The sequence below is a fragment of the Myotis lucifugus genome, unplaced genomic scaffold (assembly GCF_000147115.1).
Source record: "Myotis lucifugus unplaced genomic scaffold, Myoluc2.0 scaffold_179, whole genome shotgun sequence".
In the NCBI taxonomy this organism is placed as follows: Eukaryota; Metazoa; Chordata; class Mammalia; order Chiroptera; family Vespertilionidae; genus Myotis; species Myotis lucifugus.
Window position 1 is genome coordinate 2,440,118 of NW_005871227.1, and position 18,676 is coordinate 2,458,793.

Genomic DNA, 18,676 nt, shown 5'->3' on the forward strand with positions numbered 1-18,676 from the left:
GCCCGTTTGAAATGAATAAAACTAAAAATAAAAAAGACCGTACCCTTTTATGTAATGATGTTTACTTTGAATTTATATTAGTTCACACAAACACTCCATCCATGCTTTTGTCCCGGCCCTCCGGTCCAGTTTAAGAACCCATTGTGGCCCTCGAGTCAAAAAGTTTGCCCACCCCTGCCATAGGACCTACACAAGGGAAGGCCTATGGCTTTAGTGAAAACTGTGGCTTTATTACAGTAGGCCAGGGCTCAGCTGACTATTGCCCTTGTGCCAAATCTGAACTACACCATTGTTTGTAATCCTCACCGAAGGATGTTTTTCCCAATGATCTTTAGAGAGAGAGTAGAAAGGAGGAAGGAGGGAGCGAGAGGGAGAGATGTCAATGTGAGAGAGACACATCAACTGGTTGCCTCCTGGATGTGCCCCAACCAGGACTGGGGATCGAACCTGCAACTGAGGTACATGCCCTTGACCAGGCATTGAACCCTTGACCCTTTCGGCCCATGGGCCAATGCTCTAACCACTGAGAAAAACTGGCCAGGGCTGATCTACCACATTTTTAAATAAAGTTTTATTGGAACACAGGCACCCTCATGATTTTATGTTCGACAACTGTGGAGTTGAATAATTATGACATAGAGAGTGTGCTCTGCAAAGTCTGAAATAATGACTTGCCAACTTCTACACTAGACGAATAAGGGTTTGTATTTTTATCAGAAATTTGAATAGTTGGCCCTCACATAGTTGGGGATCTTATTCTGTCTCAGAAACTCACTAAATATAAGATGTTAAAAATATTTTAAACCTGAGACCTTCATCCCAGGGCCCAGACCTCCAACCCAGAGTCCAGTCCTCTATCCGGGGTCCAGAACTCCATACTCCATCTGGGGCTCAGACCTCCATACTAGGGCCTAGACCTCAAATATATATATATATATGTATTTTTTTTAAACCTGTAACAGTCAAAGCAGTTCTTAGTATTAGAATTCTCTGTAGGTGCTGGGTCTTGACCTACCCCACTCTCACTTAGAGCCTTGGGACCTTCATCCCCCTGGGCCCCATGACAGTGTGCCTGTGTGTTGTGTTTTGCCAGAAAAACCTGCCTTTCGTAAGTGTGTAGCTTTGGGAAAATCCCCATAACTACCCACAGGCTGTGACAGGACACCCTGTTCCCCTGGGTGGAGTGAGGAATTACTTTGCTTTCTGCGTGACTTTATTATAAAACCCTGTTTTTCTAGATCTCAGTGATGACACAGCACAGTGTGCTAGACTTGCTGCTGGTGGCTGCCTTAGCCAAACTCTGGTCTCTGCATTTCAGTGTGTTGGCAAATTCTCCCGGTCCAGCAGCCTTCCTCTCTCTGAGAGCATGAGGGGGCCTGACAGAGAATCCCACTTGGAATAGACGTGCTGGAGGATGTTCAGCAAATTCCCCTGCGGCCTCTCATAGGGAAGGAGCTACTTAATGAAGGGAACTGAGATAGTCTGTGGATCTGTACTCACGTTTATTTGCTATGGTAGTACCGTGCCCTTCACATAGGTCTCATTTTACACTTTATTACATTAACTTCGTGAATTACACGGAGGATTCTTATTCCAGTTAATCAACTGTGCTGTAGGTTGTTTTCCCCGGAGATGGATGGAGTTTGAAATACAAGGTGTTTGTCAGGGATCAACACCTGTGACTGGAGGGGGACAGAAGCCGGATGGGCAGGGAGAGGCGTCCAATTGAAATGCAGTCCCACCCCTAACCGGTTTGGCTCAGTGGATAGAGCGTCGGCCTGCAGACTGAAAGGTCCCAGGTTCAATTCCGGTCAAGGGCATGTACCTTGGTTGCGGGCACATCCCCAGTAGGGGGTGTGCAGGAGGCAGCTGATCGATGTTTCTCTCTCATCGATGTTTCTAACTCTCTATCCCTCTCCCTCTCTGTAAAAAATCAATAAAATACATTTTTTAAAAAACAAGAAATGCAGTCCCAGCCGAGCCTTGGCCCAGCCCAGGGTGTCTCTTTGGAGTGAATATCGATGATCAGCCGAGTCCTGCTTTGTGCCCAAATGATAGGGTCTTTATTTGTCTGCTTGCATAATTTTCAGTCCCCCTGGAATGAATGCTCTCTGTAAATGAGGCGAATTCCAGGGAGCAGATAGCTAGAGGCTGTCTACTGACTGCTCCCCGCCCGGCTCTGACATCCTCCTTGAAGGGAGAGCTGTCTGCACAGCGGATCTCCTGTCGATCATGGCTAAGCACACTGAACCTCTTTGCCAGGGAAGTAATCTGACTGAATTCACACTGCTAGCCATGGAGCTCCCACGTCCACACTCTGGTGTCTTCCCGCAGGCAAATGCACATCTATCCTACAATTGGAGAGGCAGACACTGAAGTGGCTAATTGATTTAGCTGAAATGATATTTGTGCGGCATGGCACACCTGGCTAGTAATGATCAAAGACTATCAAACTGGCCTTGGCTGGTTTGGTTCTGAGGATAGAGCGGCAGCCTGTGGGATGAAGGGTCCTAGTTCGATTCCAGTCAAGGGCACATGCCCAGGTTGCGGGCTCGATCCCCAGTGGGGGGCGTGCAGGAGGCAGCGGATCAGTGATTCTCTCTCATCATGGATGTTTCTATCCCTCTCTCCCTCTCCCTTTCTCTCTGAAATCAATAAAAATGTTTAAAAAGACTATCAAACTGCATGGATTAATAAAACATTTAAAAATAAGTAATTTAGGGAGGCGAGCATAGCCTGAGAATCTTGAGAGAGAAACTACTTTGGAAAAGTACTGATCTGGTGTTGAAAAGTTTTGGGTTTTTGTTGTTTTTGCATTGATTGGTGAAATCTCTGCCCCTTCCCTAAAGGAAAACTTAATAGTGTTTGTATTCTGAGAGAAACAAAGATGCTTGCGTAGGCTGAGCTGTGTTATCTAACATTATTATACTCACAAAGCAACATAAATCCCCTCTTTTGCATCCCGACAAAGGAAGATTGACATCCTTATCAGATGTTCAAATATTTATGGGAGTCATTTCGGCCAACCCTTTATTTTTCCTTCTATTTCTACATTCTGGTTTGACACACTGTATTATACAACCTTGCTTTTGATAAAGGACGATCAGATTTGACTTCGTGTTATAAAGGAAAACATAATATTGCATATTGTAAGAAGAGAGCATGTAGAAAATATGGAGAAATGCCATTTCCATCCATCTATCAAATGTTTACTAGCATCATCCTCTCTGCTTCAAGTCCATTTGCTGGGGGGGCAGGGGGGGGTGGAGGTGGAACAGGGCTGGTTGCAATGCCTTTCAGATGGGACTCAGGACACAAATCAAGCCTGGGATGTCTGCTAGGGTATGTAGCTTCACAGTAAATGAGAATAAGATTTATAAACGTCCTTGAGAAGGACCAAAGTTATGGAAGACATATTTAATGGTGCGAAGGAGAGCAAAAGACCCAAATATCCTTCCAAAGATGAGGGTCTGAAACTGGGCAGAACAGGTTTGGGAAGGGAGCAGGGCCCAGAGTGTAGTGAAGGTGGAGGTTCTGTTTATGGGCAAAAGAGGAAGCATGTCTGGGTCACCTTTATTAAATACCAAGGGCATAACATCAGGCTTTGCACTCGCTTAAATGTACGTGACTAGGTTAGACTCCAGGTGAGCAGGCATTGTGTTCAGCCATGAGTGTTTTTAGAATAAAATACTTTTGTCTCCCTAGAAAAAATTACATTTGCGTGCACACTGGAATGGTGTGCTTATGTTCATCCTATTGCATATTAGACAAGTAAACAAACTATTTTTGTATTTCAATATAAGTGCATTTCCAGCCCTAAAGAGTTAATAGGCCAGATCTTGTTCACCTATTCATTCCTAGCACTTACTCTACGTCTTTAGTTGTGTACTAAATGAGCCTAAGTGTCCAATTAAAATGTCAAAGTATATATAACTTTATGACATCGTCAGAAAACCTGCTTTAATATAGGTATGCAGTTCTTTTTATTATTCCTTGGGTGTGCATGTTTTTCATAAACACATTTTTTCCTCTATAGTAAGTTATTTAGACCAAAATTAGAAAACATATAAGCAAATACCACTACCCTCGTAGCTCGCCAGCATTTAGTAAGAGTTCATTCTGTGTTAGATTTCGTGGTCGGGATTTTACACTTATTCACGGACTTTGTGACTGAAAAATGCATATTTTCCTGATTTTACAACCACAGACATTGAGAGTCAGGACAGTTTATCTGAGTTACTCAAGTAATTGATAGGGAGGGTTAAACAAAAAGTTACTTAGCAGAGAGGCTGAAAATTAGGAAGGTTACAGTAAATACATTAAATATATTACTAAATCTCAGTTCCGGATGTGGTCTTATGGTCCAGACTGCTATATAATGGGGGTGTGTAAATAGAAGTCATCATCTACATGATTGGCAGTTCCATAAAGATGTTTAGGGATTTAAAGGATTCTCTTCATCCTAGATTTCTGCTGACATCCTTAGGTCACCATGGGTTTATGGGACTTCATGGGAATTAGTTGGGATTCCTGTGATCCTAGGGTGAACAGTGAGGATCAAGGTCATCCTGGGATCTTCAATATAAAAGACTTTATCCTCACAACTCCTAATCTCCTATATAGGAAAGCATACACAGAGCTAAAGTTCACTTAGCCACTGCAAGTTCCAGATGCCATGTATTCCTGGGAAAAAAAAATTTTTTAGTACTGCTTTATGTGACCAGTTTGCTATATTTTATTAAATCATTAACATAAATGGCTTTAAGGAGAGAAAAGAGAGGAAATGTGTTCATTTGAAAGCAATATAGGTTAATAGAAGGTCTTGTGAGCCTTTCACCAGGGTGTTGCTCTAAGACTCCTCCATCGCCTTTCCCTCCCACATCCACATAATCCAGTGCCCTGTTTTGTTTGGTTTTATACTTTCTATGTTACAGTAGCCCCATTCTTTTGTCTCCTACCCTTTAACACACCCAGCTGCCAAAGTCATCTCTAACTCAGTTTAGATCTGTGCCGTCCAATATGGTAGCCACTAACCACATTAGGTTCTTTGAATGGAAAGCAGATTAATTTAAATCAGCTAAAATAAAAATTTCAGTTTCTCAATTACACCAGCTTTTAAGGGCAAAATAGCCACATGTAGCTAACAGTTACCATACTGATCAGCACAGATCATATTTCCATAGAGCAGGAAGTTCTGTGGCATTCAGCTGTGGTTTGGATCCTATCACTTTCCTGCTCTATTTTCCTCAAGTGGCTCTCCACTTCCTGTAAGTGGAAAAGCTACATTCCTCAGCACAGTGCTAAACGTCCTTCATGCTGTATTTCTTAGTGCCCTTCCCCAGATGAATCTTGAACTTCAACCACCTCTCCTTTGTTAAGGTCTTCGAGGGCCTTGCACACCTTTCTAACTCAGACTCTTTTTATATTTGCTGTTTCTTTTTATTGGAATATTTTGGAAATATTTTATACATCACAGACTTTTTTTTTTAACACTAATACATCACTGGGAGCTTTGGAAAACCATATTTACTTTCATTGTCTTTCTCCTCAAATAGACTCAGTGATAGGCCATGTTTGTCTTGCCACCTAACACAATGCCTTGTACATAGGAGATACTCAAAGAGTGAATGAAGGAAGGAGACAAGAGCTGAGATCTCATCTGTCAGATCTTAGCTATCACCGCACCTAGTCCAGTCCTTTAATTTTATATTTTTCTAATGATACCCAAACTCTCAATATTTTCTCTGAATTTCTTTCTCTACATATTTCACTTGGAGAAATCCTACTCTTTCTTCCTGTCCCAAAACAGATGCTACATCTTCTTGGTGCCACCTGTGACCACCCCTCACCCTTTCCCAGGCCAATTTGGAGACCCTGACCCATTGCAAAGTGTGATCACATTACAGAGCTTGCCGCTTGCTGTTGTACACAATGAGAAAGTCACACCCATCTGTCCAAGAGAGAAGGTTTTAGTCACACACTGAGCATCATCATTAACCAAGAGGAGCAGTCATTAAAATTATGGAGGGGCCTGGAGAGCATTATGCTAAGCGAAAAAAGCCAGTCAGAGGAAGACAAGTACCACATGATCTCACTTATATGTGGAATCTAATGAACAAAATAAAATGATGAACAAAAGAGATCCAGAGACACTGAAGCAAGCAACAGATTGCTGTATTTCAGATGAAAGGGGCAGGGAGCGGGAAGAGATAAACCAAAGAACTTATATGCATGTATGCATGGCCCATGGACAGACAGTAGTTCTGGGAAGGCCTGGGGAGAGGGCGAGAGCAGGTGGAGGGGGTCGATGGAGGGGGGTGAGAAGGAGACATCTATAATACTTTCAACAATAAAGATAAATTTCAAAAAATAAAGTAAAATGAAATTATTGACATTAAGTAAAATTAATCTTTAAATTTAATCCTTGCACAGTATCTAAGACTGCATTTCATTTTTTCCATCATATTATATTTAGAATTATTGGTTACAAATGATTATTTTGAGGACGCGGGGGAAAAATAGAATTTCTCCAAATGTATTATGTAAATATTGAAGAATTTATCATGAGTCCAATTTTATTTGGGAATCACTCTAAACAAATGTTTGGGGTTCCATGGCTGCAGAATGTTACGTAGGAAACTGTGGCTTTGTGATCTTTTTTCTGAGGTCTGTGTGGAACAAACTATAAAACATACTGCAACTAAAAAAACGGGACATCATAGGAACAGACAGATTTGTAATCTGAGATTTCTATGAAATAAAAGGTACCTGAGCGTGATGCTATTGGGTGAAAACATCAGCTTACCTTTGGGTCTCTTTTCTCATGGACACCAAATTGTCTCTTTTCTCATGGACACCAAACATCACCAAAATCATTCAAATATTTTGTTGTTGTTAAAAAAATACTTAGATTATTTAGCAGAGTGTCCTTTAGAAAAAGAATTATACTCTTCATAAAGCTACTTTAAAAATTGTAGGGAAATTGTCAATGTTTTATTTAAAACGGGATTCACCTTAACCTTCTAAGAAAGGCAATCTAATTTTTCTTAAAATTTTCTAGATGAGGAAAGTGAGGCATATAAAATGGTTTAAATAGAAGTTGAGAAGAATCATTCTCTCTGCCGAACCGGTTTGGCTCGGTGGATGGAGCGTCGGCCTGCGGACTGAGGGGTCCCGGGTTCGGTTCCGGTCAGGGGCGTGTGCCTTGGTTGCGGGCACATCCCCAGTGGGGGGTGTGCAGGAGGCAGCTGATCGATGTTTCTCTCTCATCGATGTTTCTGTCTCTCTATCCCTCTCCCTTCCTCTCTGTGAAAAAACCAATAGAATGTGTTAAAAAAAAAAAAAAAGAATCATTCTCTGGAAAAATTATCAGATGTTTCACAAATATTACCATGGAAAGGATATAGTTCAGAATAACTTTTTAAAACCCTGTCTTGTTTTTTATCTGATTACTAAGATAATCAGTGGAGCTGCTTGTGTCTGCTCCAGACCTTAACTTACATAGTTTACCAGTGAAGACATTGGCAGTGAAAACAGGAGACTCCTTGACATTGGAAACTTGGTCCTGAGAACTCTTAAAATGCTCTTTACATCGTCACAATGAATGTTCTTTATCTCAACCAAGAAACAGTCATTGAGCAGGGGTCAGAGGTCCTTTGTACATATGATGTAGTATTGGGAGTGAGACTGGGAAGAGGAGAGGTAGAAGATGATTTGAATGGATGAATGAATGAATGAATGAATGAACGAACAAATATATGTACTTATCACATTTTGCTATTGACCAGAAAATATAAGTCATAAACACAGAGGGTGAGATTTTGAGCCATATGTTGATATGAAATATAAATAATTGGGCTGTGTTATTTGAGGAAATCTATTACTCAGGTAAAGGTTGCCATTACTATCAACAGTAGCAGCAGCAATGCAGAATAGGGTGCTATTGCCCAATAAATAAAATCCAATTGTTTATGCTTATGTATTCTCAACCATTGCACCAGCGGCATATTCTTAAATGTACTTCTGGCCTCTGCAAGTTACCCTCAATGAGTAAGCTGGTGACAGCAGCTTGAATTCATGGTCAGAGTACTGCAGGTTCAATTGGAGCCTCCAAATAAGGGGCTAAGCATATAGGTAGGGATTTCCTTGCATCTGTGGCCCTAACTTCACAGAGTAAAATGATGAAGTCCTCAGCATTTACTTCTAAGACATACTACTTAAGGTAAGAGGAGCAGTCATATTAAAGCAAACGGGGATATTTGTTGCAATAAAATGAGAAAGTTGAAATAGGGCTCCTGTGAGCATTAGTTATCAAGGACTATGCAGTTTCTAAAGTATATCCTTTGTGCTAGACCAAGAATGTCTATTTCCAAAACTTCCATCATTAGCATTGATGTTAGCATGACCCAAGGAGTCCGTTTTTTTCACATGCCACTTCCCACTGTGTTAAGAAGTTTCTTCTTGCTGTGGCAGGAAGATCACTCTCAAAAGTGAATTCAGCTTTTCTCCAAACGAGATCTTTTTCTCTAATGCATCTTAAGTAATTCTGCAAAGGAACGGCAGATCCAAGACATGCATATTTTCAAGAAATTAGAATGCAGACTTCAATACAGGAGCTATAAATGCAATGACTTGTAAGATATAAATTAGAAGGCATTGAGCTTTTCCGTAGATACATTAGGAATCAAAATAATTATTAGTTTTTCCCTTTTACTCCTTTTCTATCCCATGTAATCCTTTTCCTCATATTTCTTTAGCACCGTGTTTCACACATAATAACAATCCATGCTCAACAAATGCTTGTACATTCTCCTACTGATCCGTTACTGAGTAACTGTAGTACAAAATGCTATCTAATGTGATATTATAATATCTAAACCAAACATTCTGTCCTTGTCTTAAAAGTACAAAATGCTGGCAAACGCTTAACACTAGAATAATAGAAAGGACATTCTTTATTTTTTTTATTTTTATTTTATTGATTTTTTACAGAGAGGAAGGGAGAGAGAGAGTAAGAAACATCTATCAGCTGCCTCCTACACATCTCCTACTAGGGATGTGCCCGCAACCCAAGTACATGCCCTTGACCGAAATCGAACCTGGGACCCTTCAGTCCGCAGGCCGACGCTCTATCCACTGAGCCAAACAGGTTTTGGCGGAAAGGAATTCTTAAGGAAGGGAAGATGAGCCAAGAGTCAGGTCAGGTGAAGAAAGTTCTTTGGGAGTAGGGAGAAGGGAACTAGGAAACTCAATATTGCTATCATCTCCTCAGCTTGGAATCTATGCTCTATGGAGACACTCATAGTAGCAGATATGTTGAAAAGGGTGAAGACTGGTACAGACAAACACTACAAAGAGTTTGGGGATCTTTTTCTAGTGTCACTTGCCAAATTATGTCTTTCCCCTAAGACAGTGGTCGGCAAACTCATTAGTCAACAGAGCCAAATATCAACAGTACAACGATTGAAATTTCTTTTGAGAGCCACATTTTTTAAACTTAAACTATATAGGTAGGTACATTGTTACTAACTTAATTAGGTTACTCCTGAGCTGGCCTTTGCTAAAAACGTCCTCAATCTGATTGAGGTACGTTCACTGAGGTCGACCCCTTCCAACTCTCCCATCCACACTCGTCTTGTATACTTGTTTCAGATAGACGAGTGTGGATGGGAGAGTTGGAAGGGGTCACCCCCGGGAAACGCCCCTAAAAGACCACCGACACCCCCCACTTCTTCCAACGCCACTTCTTTTTTTTTTTTCTAAAAGTATTACAAAGGGTATTACATATGTGTCCTTTTTTCCCCCCCCGCCCATGACAATCCCCTGCCACTTCTTCAAAATAGACTCGCCCAGGCCAAAAACCGACTTCTGTGCATGGGCCACGAAGTTTCAATCGCACGCGCCCGCACGTGGTATTTTGTGGAAGAGCCACACTCAAGGGGCCAAAGAGCCGCATATGGCTCACAAGCTGCGGTTTGCCGACCACTGCCATAAGAGATTAAGAAAAAAAAACACACAAAAAACAACCTCATAGTCACAGACAACAGCATGGTGATTACCAGAGGGGAAGGGGATGGGAGCAGGTAGAAGAGGGTAGAGGAGGGATTAATGGTGATGGAAGGAGACTTGACTTGGGGTGGTGGACACACAATACACTATACAGATGATGTAGAACACATATGAAACCTATATAATTTTTTAACCAATGTCACCTGACAGAAGAAGGAAAAGGCACTGTGCTTGGTACACATTTGGTGTTTAATGCATGTTTGTTGACTACATGAAGTCAAGATTTGGGGCTGCTTGGCAATTGGGAGCCTTCATCATAAAGTCTATTGGCAATAAAATGTGTGCAATGTCTCCTTAGGCAGCAAGGGGCCCTTGAGATAGTTGAGGTAGGTTTTAAATTGAATTTTAAACGAAGTCATTTTTTTCCCCATCAAGTTCCTCCCATTGTGTAATCTTACAATATTATGACATTCTTACCTCTGATCTCACTAAAGGGCTGTATTTATAGCCGATTTTATAAATTCTTGTGACTCACCCCATAAAGTCTGTCATGAGCTAGAACTTTTAAAAATGACAATGCCTTTGTTAGAGTTATGGGAGTTAAATAATACCCAAATGTTTCCCCAGTTTTATGCTATTTATAAAATGTTAAGAAAGGTGCCCTCTCCACCACCTTCCAGGTAGAGAAGTTCATGAAAGTTCCATGTAATGGACAAGATGATTATGGTGATGATGATGATGAACATGTCTTCATTGCCTGCTAAGTACCAGGGACTGATTTGTGCTTTATTTTTAGTCTTCACAACACCCCCTCACCTGCCGCAGTATATGGGTATTTCATATTTGATCAGTAAAGAAACTGAAGCACAGCCTGGCAAGTATAGCTCAGTAGTTGAGCATCGACCTGTGGACCAGGAGGTCACAGTTCAATTCCCAGGTCAGGGCACATGCCCGGGTTGCAGGCTCAATCCCCAGTAGGGGGCGTGGAGAAGGCAGATGGTCCATGATTCTTTCTCATCATTGATGTTTCTATCTCTCTCTCCCTCTCATTTCATCTCTGAAAGCAATAAAAATATATTAAAGAAAAAGGAAATTCAGGCTCAGTGAATTTATTAATTATCCCAGAAATAGCAATCGTATCTAATAAAGAGAGAATATGCCAATTGAACCTCACACCATTGCAAAGATGGCAGCACCCACAGCCAATAAGGAGGGAATATGCTAATTGACTACCCCACCCTCAAAGATGGCTGCACCCATAGCCAATAAGGAGGAAATATGCTAATAGACTGCCACGCCCTCAAAGATGGTGGTGCCCAGTCCCCTTAGCCTTGCTGGGGCTGTAGGCATGCGGCAAGGCCAGGCCCGCAGGCCCGGCCACTCTGCATGCCTGCTTCCACAGACTCCCAGTCCCCTCAGCCCCCAGGGCCACCCCGAGGCACAGGAAAGCCTCAGATGGCTGCTGCCCAACCGATGCCTGAGATGCAGGCAAGCCTCGAATGTTGGGTCCCCGGCTGCCCAGGGCTGGCTCGAGGTGCAGGCACGCCTTGGATGGTGGCTGCCCAACCGCCCAGGGCTGCCTGAGGCTCAGGTAACCAGGACCGGCTGAGGCTTGCGCTGCTGGCAGTGGCAGCAGCACAGGTGTGATGGGGCCTCACCTTCCCCTAATCGCCGGGTTGCCTCCCACACCTGAGGGCTCCCAGACTGTGAGAGGGGGCAGGCTGGGCTGAGGGACTCCCCCTCCAGTGCATGAACTTTCATGCACCGAGCCTCTAGTATATAAATAATGGAGATAGAGTTTATTCCAAATTTGAGGTCTGCATGATACAAATTTAAATAAGAAATTCAACAAACAACTTAAAAAACAACAAACACCTTCCACAACCCTGTCACTGTCCCAGTGCTTCCTCTGGGCCAGAAGTCCTAGGCAATTACTACACATCCATCAAATCGCCAAGGAGCCTGTTTGGGTTCCATGGGTACCAGTGATTAGGCTGATTCTCCTTTGCGGTGGCTTGACGCATGAATGTGTGAAATATAAGAAGTGAGATAATACAATTACTACAGTCCAGCAATACCTGCAAAGTTTATTTATGAATATGATGCCAAAGTGATAATTAATCCTCCAGACATTTCTTAGTTCTTTTAAGAGTCAGAGTCCACATGATATGTGAAGCAAAACACATGTCAAGTTATTTTACAGTTGAACTTAGGACCTCATTGGTCTCATCAATAATCCCCTAGAAAAATGGCTTTTGGTCTCTTTTTCATAATACAACAGATCGAAGTGTTTTGCAGTGAGCACTTTCTCAGGCTCAGGATTTGGTCCAGAGCACTGTTAATCCATATATATATATATATATATATATATATATATATATATATATATGCCTCTGGGTTCTTAAATCCTTTCTGAATTTCTCCAAACATCCTGGGGTAAGGTGTGGGGTAGGTGTAGAATGCCTGGTATATAGATGTAAGTCAGTTTCTTAGTGTTCTTTTGTAGCTCTTCATTGAATCAGGAGTTATAATTTCATTATACAATATTTTCTCAAGGAATTTAGCAATAAATTATTGCCAATAAAATTAAGTACTTTTTAATATTACTCCAAACTGTTAAATGATGCTTGTCTTTGGTGCGAAGGATTTAACATAAATGCCTTTTTCCCTGGTGTTTGCATCTGATATAAAGGATAGGGATACCATTTTTAACAAAAAAGAATTTGTTAAAAGGAGAAAGGAATAATCTATCTATCTATCTATCTATCTATCTATCTATCTATCTATCTATCTATGAATCTATCTATGTATCTGCCTACTCATCTATCCATCTATCTATCTTGTCATCCATCTGTTGTCACAATTAGATATAGAAACAAGTAAGTAGATGTACATAAATAAGAAGAGATGCATAATAAACTGTTTGCAATGAAATCCACTAAAATATTAACAATACAAAACTGTACCCATAAAATTGTGGGGAATTTATTTTTCCCTTAGTTTCTTATAACATAGTTTCAACTTGATTATATAATAAATGTTCGTAAAAATGTATAAAAAGTAAAATACGCCCAACACCAATAGCTGCGAACCAGGTTTCCTATTTAGGGTCAATGGGTATCAGTGAATGGGGAGATTTCATGGGCACTTCCTAGGAGGCCACCTTAACCATAAACGCTTCCAGCCGTCCTTCCTCCTAAAATGGGATTGTCCGTGACCTTTGTCTTGTTTGGGCTGTGTTATGGAACAGCATAGACTGGTGGCCCAAACCACAGCAATGTATTTCTCACAGTTCTGGAGGCTGGAAGTCCAAGACCAGGGCACCTACAGATTCGGTGTCTGGTGAGAACCAGATTCCCCCTTTGCAGGTGGTTGTCTTCCTGCCCTCTTGCTGGCAGAGACCAGAGAGGGACCCTGTGTCAACTTTAAAAAAAAAAATAGGGCATTAATTTCTTCATGAGGGCCCCACACCCATGACCTAATTATAATTATCACCCAAAGAACTTACTTAGAAATTCTACCACATTGGGAGTTAGGATTGTAACATGAGTTGCAGGGAGACACAAAAATTCACTTCACAATGCCCTTCTTTGGGCTTTTATTCTATCCTGCTTCAGTTCACTTCACTGCTTACTTATGGGCCAATTTTTCTAATTATACCTTGTGTTTCTGATATTTGACATTTCGTAGTGAAAGCACAGATCTTGATTTATGAAGTGGATATTGATAAATGCTATGGAAAATGTAATTCCTATGTAATCTTAATACTTAGTACAACAGAGAAGCAGTTGGCTCTAGACACAAAATACCATAATACTGTCTTATCAGAAAATTTTCTCAATATAGGAACTGCTAACAAGTTCATTTAACATTTTTAATTTCATAGAATCTGGTATTATAAATCTGTTAAAATATCTCTTCCAACTTTTAAAAATTATTACTAGAGAATCAGTAACTGTCTGATTTCTATGGACAGAGACTGATAGAAAGCCTAAATATATACTTAATATATATACTGTATAGAAATAAAAACAAAACAAACCAGCAAAAGCAAACACACACATGTTGGCTAGTCCAATGGAAGTTTAACACAAACACCCATTTCCTCTGAACGGCCATAAATTACCCGCTGCCCGGCCCCATCCTGCTTTGGGCTTGAGTTCATCGTCTTAGATGATATTTTGTGGCAACTGCTAATTACCATAAGCTGTCCAATAAATGTGATGGATTGTCCAATTAACTCTTCATCAACATCCATTTCTGAAGATGCTGCCCACTGAAACCCGTGGCGGTGTCTGACCTCCTTGTTGCATAGGTAGCTAATTACCCCTTGGACAGTAATTATCAAGTTTCTTGTGCCTCGTCCAGTCATTTGGTTTTGCAAATGACGATGCCGCTGAGTTTCCCAATTCATTTGACTTCATGATGATGGCTCTCCGAGGATGACTAAAGGTCTGCTGTGGGCTGTCTGGATCACGTGAGCATGGAAATAGATTACAGATCTATCTGTTTTGTAGGTTTTCCATCGACCGGCACACTGACCTGGAGAGGCAATTCAACATTAACGCAGATGATGGGAAGATAACGCTGGCAACGCCGCTTGACAGAGAGTTAAGTGTATGGCACAACATAACGATCATTGCTACTGAAATTAGTAAGTGCCCGGGTTTATTTATTTTCCTTGTGTGACTGGGTTCACTTTGTGTCTAGTGGTCACATGCTAAAGGGTCATTAGAGAGTTGGGCATTGGAAATTATTTTATGATTCCCAAGGAGCCTTTGATGAATCGTCTCAGCAAGAAATAACTTACATTGTGTTAACTTACCGAAGGTTGCAACATTCTTATATCCAAATATTATTATAACCTATATCCATTATTCAACCATTAAAAAACAATGTTGTGCATGTTAAAATATGAGGGAAGATTTAGTATAATAGGGTGGGTAATAAATAGAACCAAGGACTATACACTATAATTAAAATAGACTAACAGCCCTAACCGGTTTGGTTCAGTGGATAGAGTGTCAGCCTGCGGACTTAGGGGTCCCAGGTTCGATTCCGGTCAAGGACATGTACCTTGGTTGCGAGCACATACCCAGTGGGGAGTGTGCAGGGGGCAGCTGATCGATGTTTCTCTCTCATCGATGTTTCTAACTCTCTATCCCTCTCCCTTTCTCTCTGTAAAAAATCAATAAGATATATTTTTTTAAAAAATAGACACTAACATATGCTATATACAATATAGAAACTATTGCTCACATATTTGAGCCTCACACATGCGTATACACATATATAGGCAGAAAATATAGACAGAAACCTCACCCTATCAATACATGTTAATTTGAAGAGATGAAATTATACATGGTTTTTTATGTTGTTTTTTAGAGTTTAGTGTATTTTACACGTTAATTATAGACTGTCTAAAACTGTATGTTCAATACAATTATTTTTTCATAAATTACATGCAAAAATGTAAACATTCCAGGGTTGTTCAAATAACCTATGTTGGTCTTTCCATTTTTTTTTATGCCTAACACTTCTTTGATTGCACTTAATGACACTACTCTTGAGTCTCTAAAGAACAGCTAGATGGTGACATTAGTGCTACACTGTCTTTGCGAGCTTGCACTCTATCTTACATTTTTATTATGCAAAAACATGCAAAAGAGACATGATGTTCATTTCATTTCTAAACAAAGCATATTCTGCATATTATCCAAATCTCTTCTTCCCATAAAGGACCTGGTCACAGAGATTCAAGGAAGCATTCAAATCTTGAGGGAGCTGGGATTCTGAATAAGAGAATACAAACTGACAGGAAGCAAAGTTCATGGGCAAACATACAACATAGAGTGTGTAGATGGTACTTGCAGGGGTGGGACCTAACTACTGCTCCGCGCTCTCTCTACAATCTGCTCTTTGTTTTCACAGTGTGAATGCAGGGGAAAGATCTCTGAGATACACGATCAATTTGTTCGTACAGATGAAAGTGATCTAGAGCCAGTGGTCAGCAAACTCTTTAGTCAACAGAGCCAAATATCAATAGTACAACGATTGAAATTTCTTTTGAGAGGCAAATTTTTTAAACTTAAACTATATAGGTAGGTACATTGTTATTAACTTAATTAGGGTACTCCTAAGGCTTAGGAAGAGTCACACTCAAGGGGCCAAAGAGCCGCATGTGGCTCATGAGCTGCAGTTTGCCGACCACGGATAAACCGTTAGGAAGGGCATGGGGTTTTCTTGTTCTGAGATGTGGGAAAATGTCCTCCATGGAACGTTAAACACACACACACACACACACACACACACACACACACACACACAAAACCCTAACCAGTTGGCTCAGTGGATAGGGCATCAGCCCGTGGACTGAAGGGTCCCGGGTTCGATTGTGGTCAAGGGCATGTTCCTCGTTTGCAGGCTCATTCTCAGTCCTGGTCTGGGCATGTGCATGTGCGGGAGGCAACCAACCGATGTGTCTCTCTCACATCAATGTTTCTCTCTCTGTCTCTCCCCATCCCTTCCACTCTCTCTAAAAATCAATGGAAAAATATCCTCAGGTGAAGATTAACAAAACAAACTAAAAAAATAAAAGTAGAAAAATAAAACAGCACTGGGTGAAAAAGTGAAGATTCAAGAGAGAAGGATGTCTGTTTCTTATCGCAACCCCAAGTGCAGGCGCAGAGCCTGCCGTCAAGTTGTTACATTGCTTCGACAATACCAGATTGAGGGGCCTGGGGAGGGATGAGCTTTGGACCCTCGGGTGTTTTTCCTGGCTTTTGTGTGCCCTTGTCTTCCCTGGTGTGTTCCTCGGCCAGAGTGTCCCATAAATCTGCTGAGAGACCCATAAAGGAAGGCATGGCGCCCGGCCGGTGTGGCTCAGTGGTTGAGTGTCGACCTCTGAGCCAGGAGGTCATGGTTCCATTCCCAGTCAGGGCAGGTGCCTGGGTTGTGGGCTCCATCCCCAGTGTGGGGTGTGCAGGAGGCAGCCTATCAGTGATTCTGCCTCATTGTTGATGTTTCTATCTCTCTCTCCCTCCCCTTGTAACTTTAAGGGATAAAGCACACACAGTGTACCATCGGTGGCGTTGACTTACCAGCAGTGTTCACCCCATCTAGAGAGGCACAGGCATGCAAGTTTTGTCATTTACCATGTTGACGCTGCATTATCACCTTAAGCCTCTGAGAAAACCCCTATCTGTTTAGATTGGTTTGAAGCTTTCTAGAAATGCTCAGGGGGATCACCGATTTCTCTAAAGTAGGTAGATAGTAATTACTTCTTAAAGCACTGCCTTGTATATCGAACACACCCTACTTGAGGTAGCCATCATCCAGGACACTTTTTTTATGAGCTGGATGCCTCCACTTAAATATTTATCAAGGACCATGGTGCTGAGGCTCCGAGGACTCCGCTTTAAGGAGGAAAAAGACATGAATCCGCAGAGCTGCGGCTGAGACACTTCAGGGGCAACCCAGACACAAAAGATTCATTTGCAAGGAATTACAGAGGAGTAAGCAGACAGACAGGAAAGCAGATGCTTCAGGGTAATGAGCTGCGGAGCCAGGCGGATGCGGGTACCAACCCAGTCAGAAGACATGCATGTGCTCACTCACTCAATCATCATTAATTGAGCCGTTACTCCTTGCCAAGCATCCTTCTAGTGATGGGGGGAGAGCAGTGCGCACAGCAGGCAAAACCCAGGAGCTCTGGGAGTTTTCTTTCTCCCGGCCCCTGGAAGCACCTGCTGATGGAAGGATGACTCGGAATCTGCTGAGAGACCCATAAAGGAAGGCATGGAGCCCGGCTGGTGTGGCTCAGTGGTTGAGCGTCGACCTATGAACCAGGAGGTCATGGTTCGATTCCCAGGCAGGGCACGTGCCTGGGTTGTGGGCTTCATCCCCAGTGTGGGAAATGCAGGGTGCAGCCTATCAATGATTCTGCCTCATTGTTGATGTTTCTATCTCTCTCTCCCTCTCCTATCCTCTCTGAAATCAATAAAAATATATATATTTTTTAAAAAAATAAAGACATGGAGGTGAGGGAGATGAGGATGAGTGTCGTAATTACAAGCAGTTCCATAGTGAGGGTGAGAAAAAGTGGCACAACATACCTCTTTCAATGGACATATGATTACATTTGAAATTGTAGCATCATCAATATGGAAAAAAATCAATATTTTTTATGTCTATCAGTAAAATATTATTTTTTCATTTAGTCAAAAGTATAGATATTTTTATTTAAATATATTTTATTGGTTTTTCAAAGAGCGGAAGGGAGAGGGATAGAGAGTTAGAAACATCAATGAGAGAGGAACATCGATCAGCTGCCTCCTGCACACCTCCTACTGGGGATATGCCCGAAACCAAGGTACATGCCCTTGACCGGAATCGAACCTGGGACCTTTCAGTCCGCAGGCCGATGCTCTACCCACCGAGCCAAACCGGTTAGGGCAAAAAGTATAGATATTTTTGTATTCAACATTATTTTGTACTAGTTTCAGGTGCACAGCATGGTGGTTAGACAATCATATATTTTTACTGTGTTCTCCGATGTTTCCAGTATTCATCTGGCAATATCTGAAGAAACTCAAAACACCAATTCAAAAGAATATGTGTACCCCTATGTTTATTACAGTGCCATTTACAATATCCAAGATATGGAAGC

At 41.6% G+C, this 18,676-nt stretch overlaps 1 protein-coding gene across 1 annotated transcript in view; it reads left to right on the forward strand.

Annotated features, from left to right (window-relative positions):
- Positions 1-18,676, forward strand: part of CDH8 (cadherin 8) — a 289,616-nt gene that overhangs the window by 178,257 nt on the left and 92,683 nt on the right. Inside the window, exon 7 of the mRNA XM_023760322.1 lies at positions 14,526-14,662. Coding sequence (XP_023616090.1) covers positions 14,526-14,662 — 137 coding nt within the window. The remainder of the gene's footprint in view (positions 1-14,525; positions 14,663-18,676) is intronic.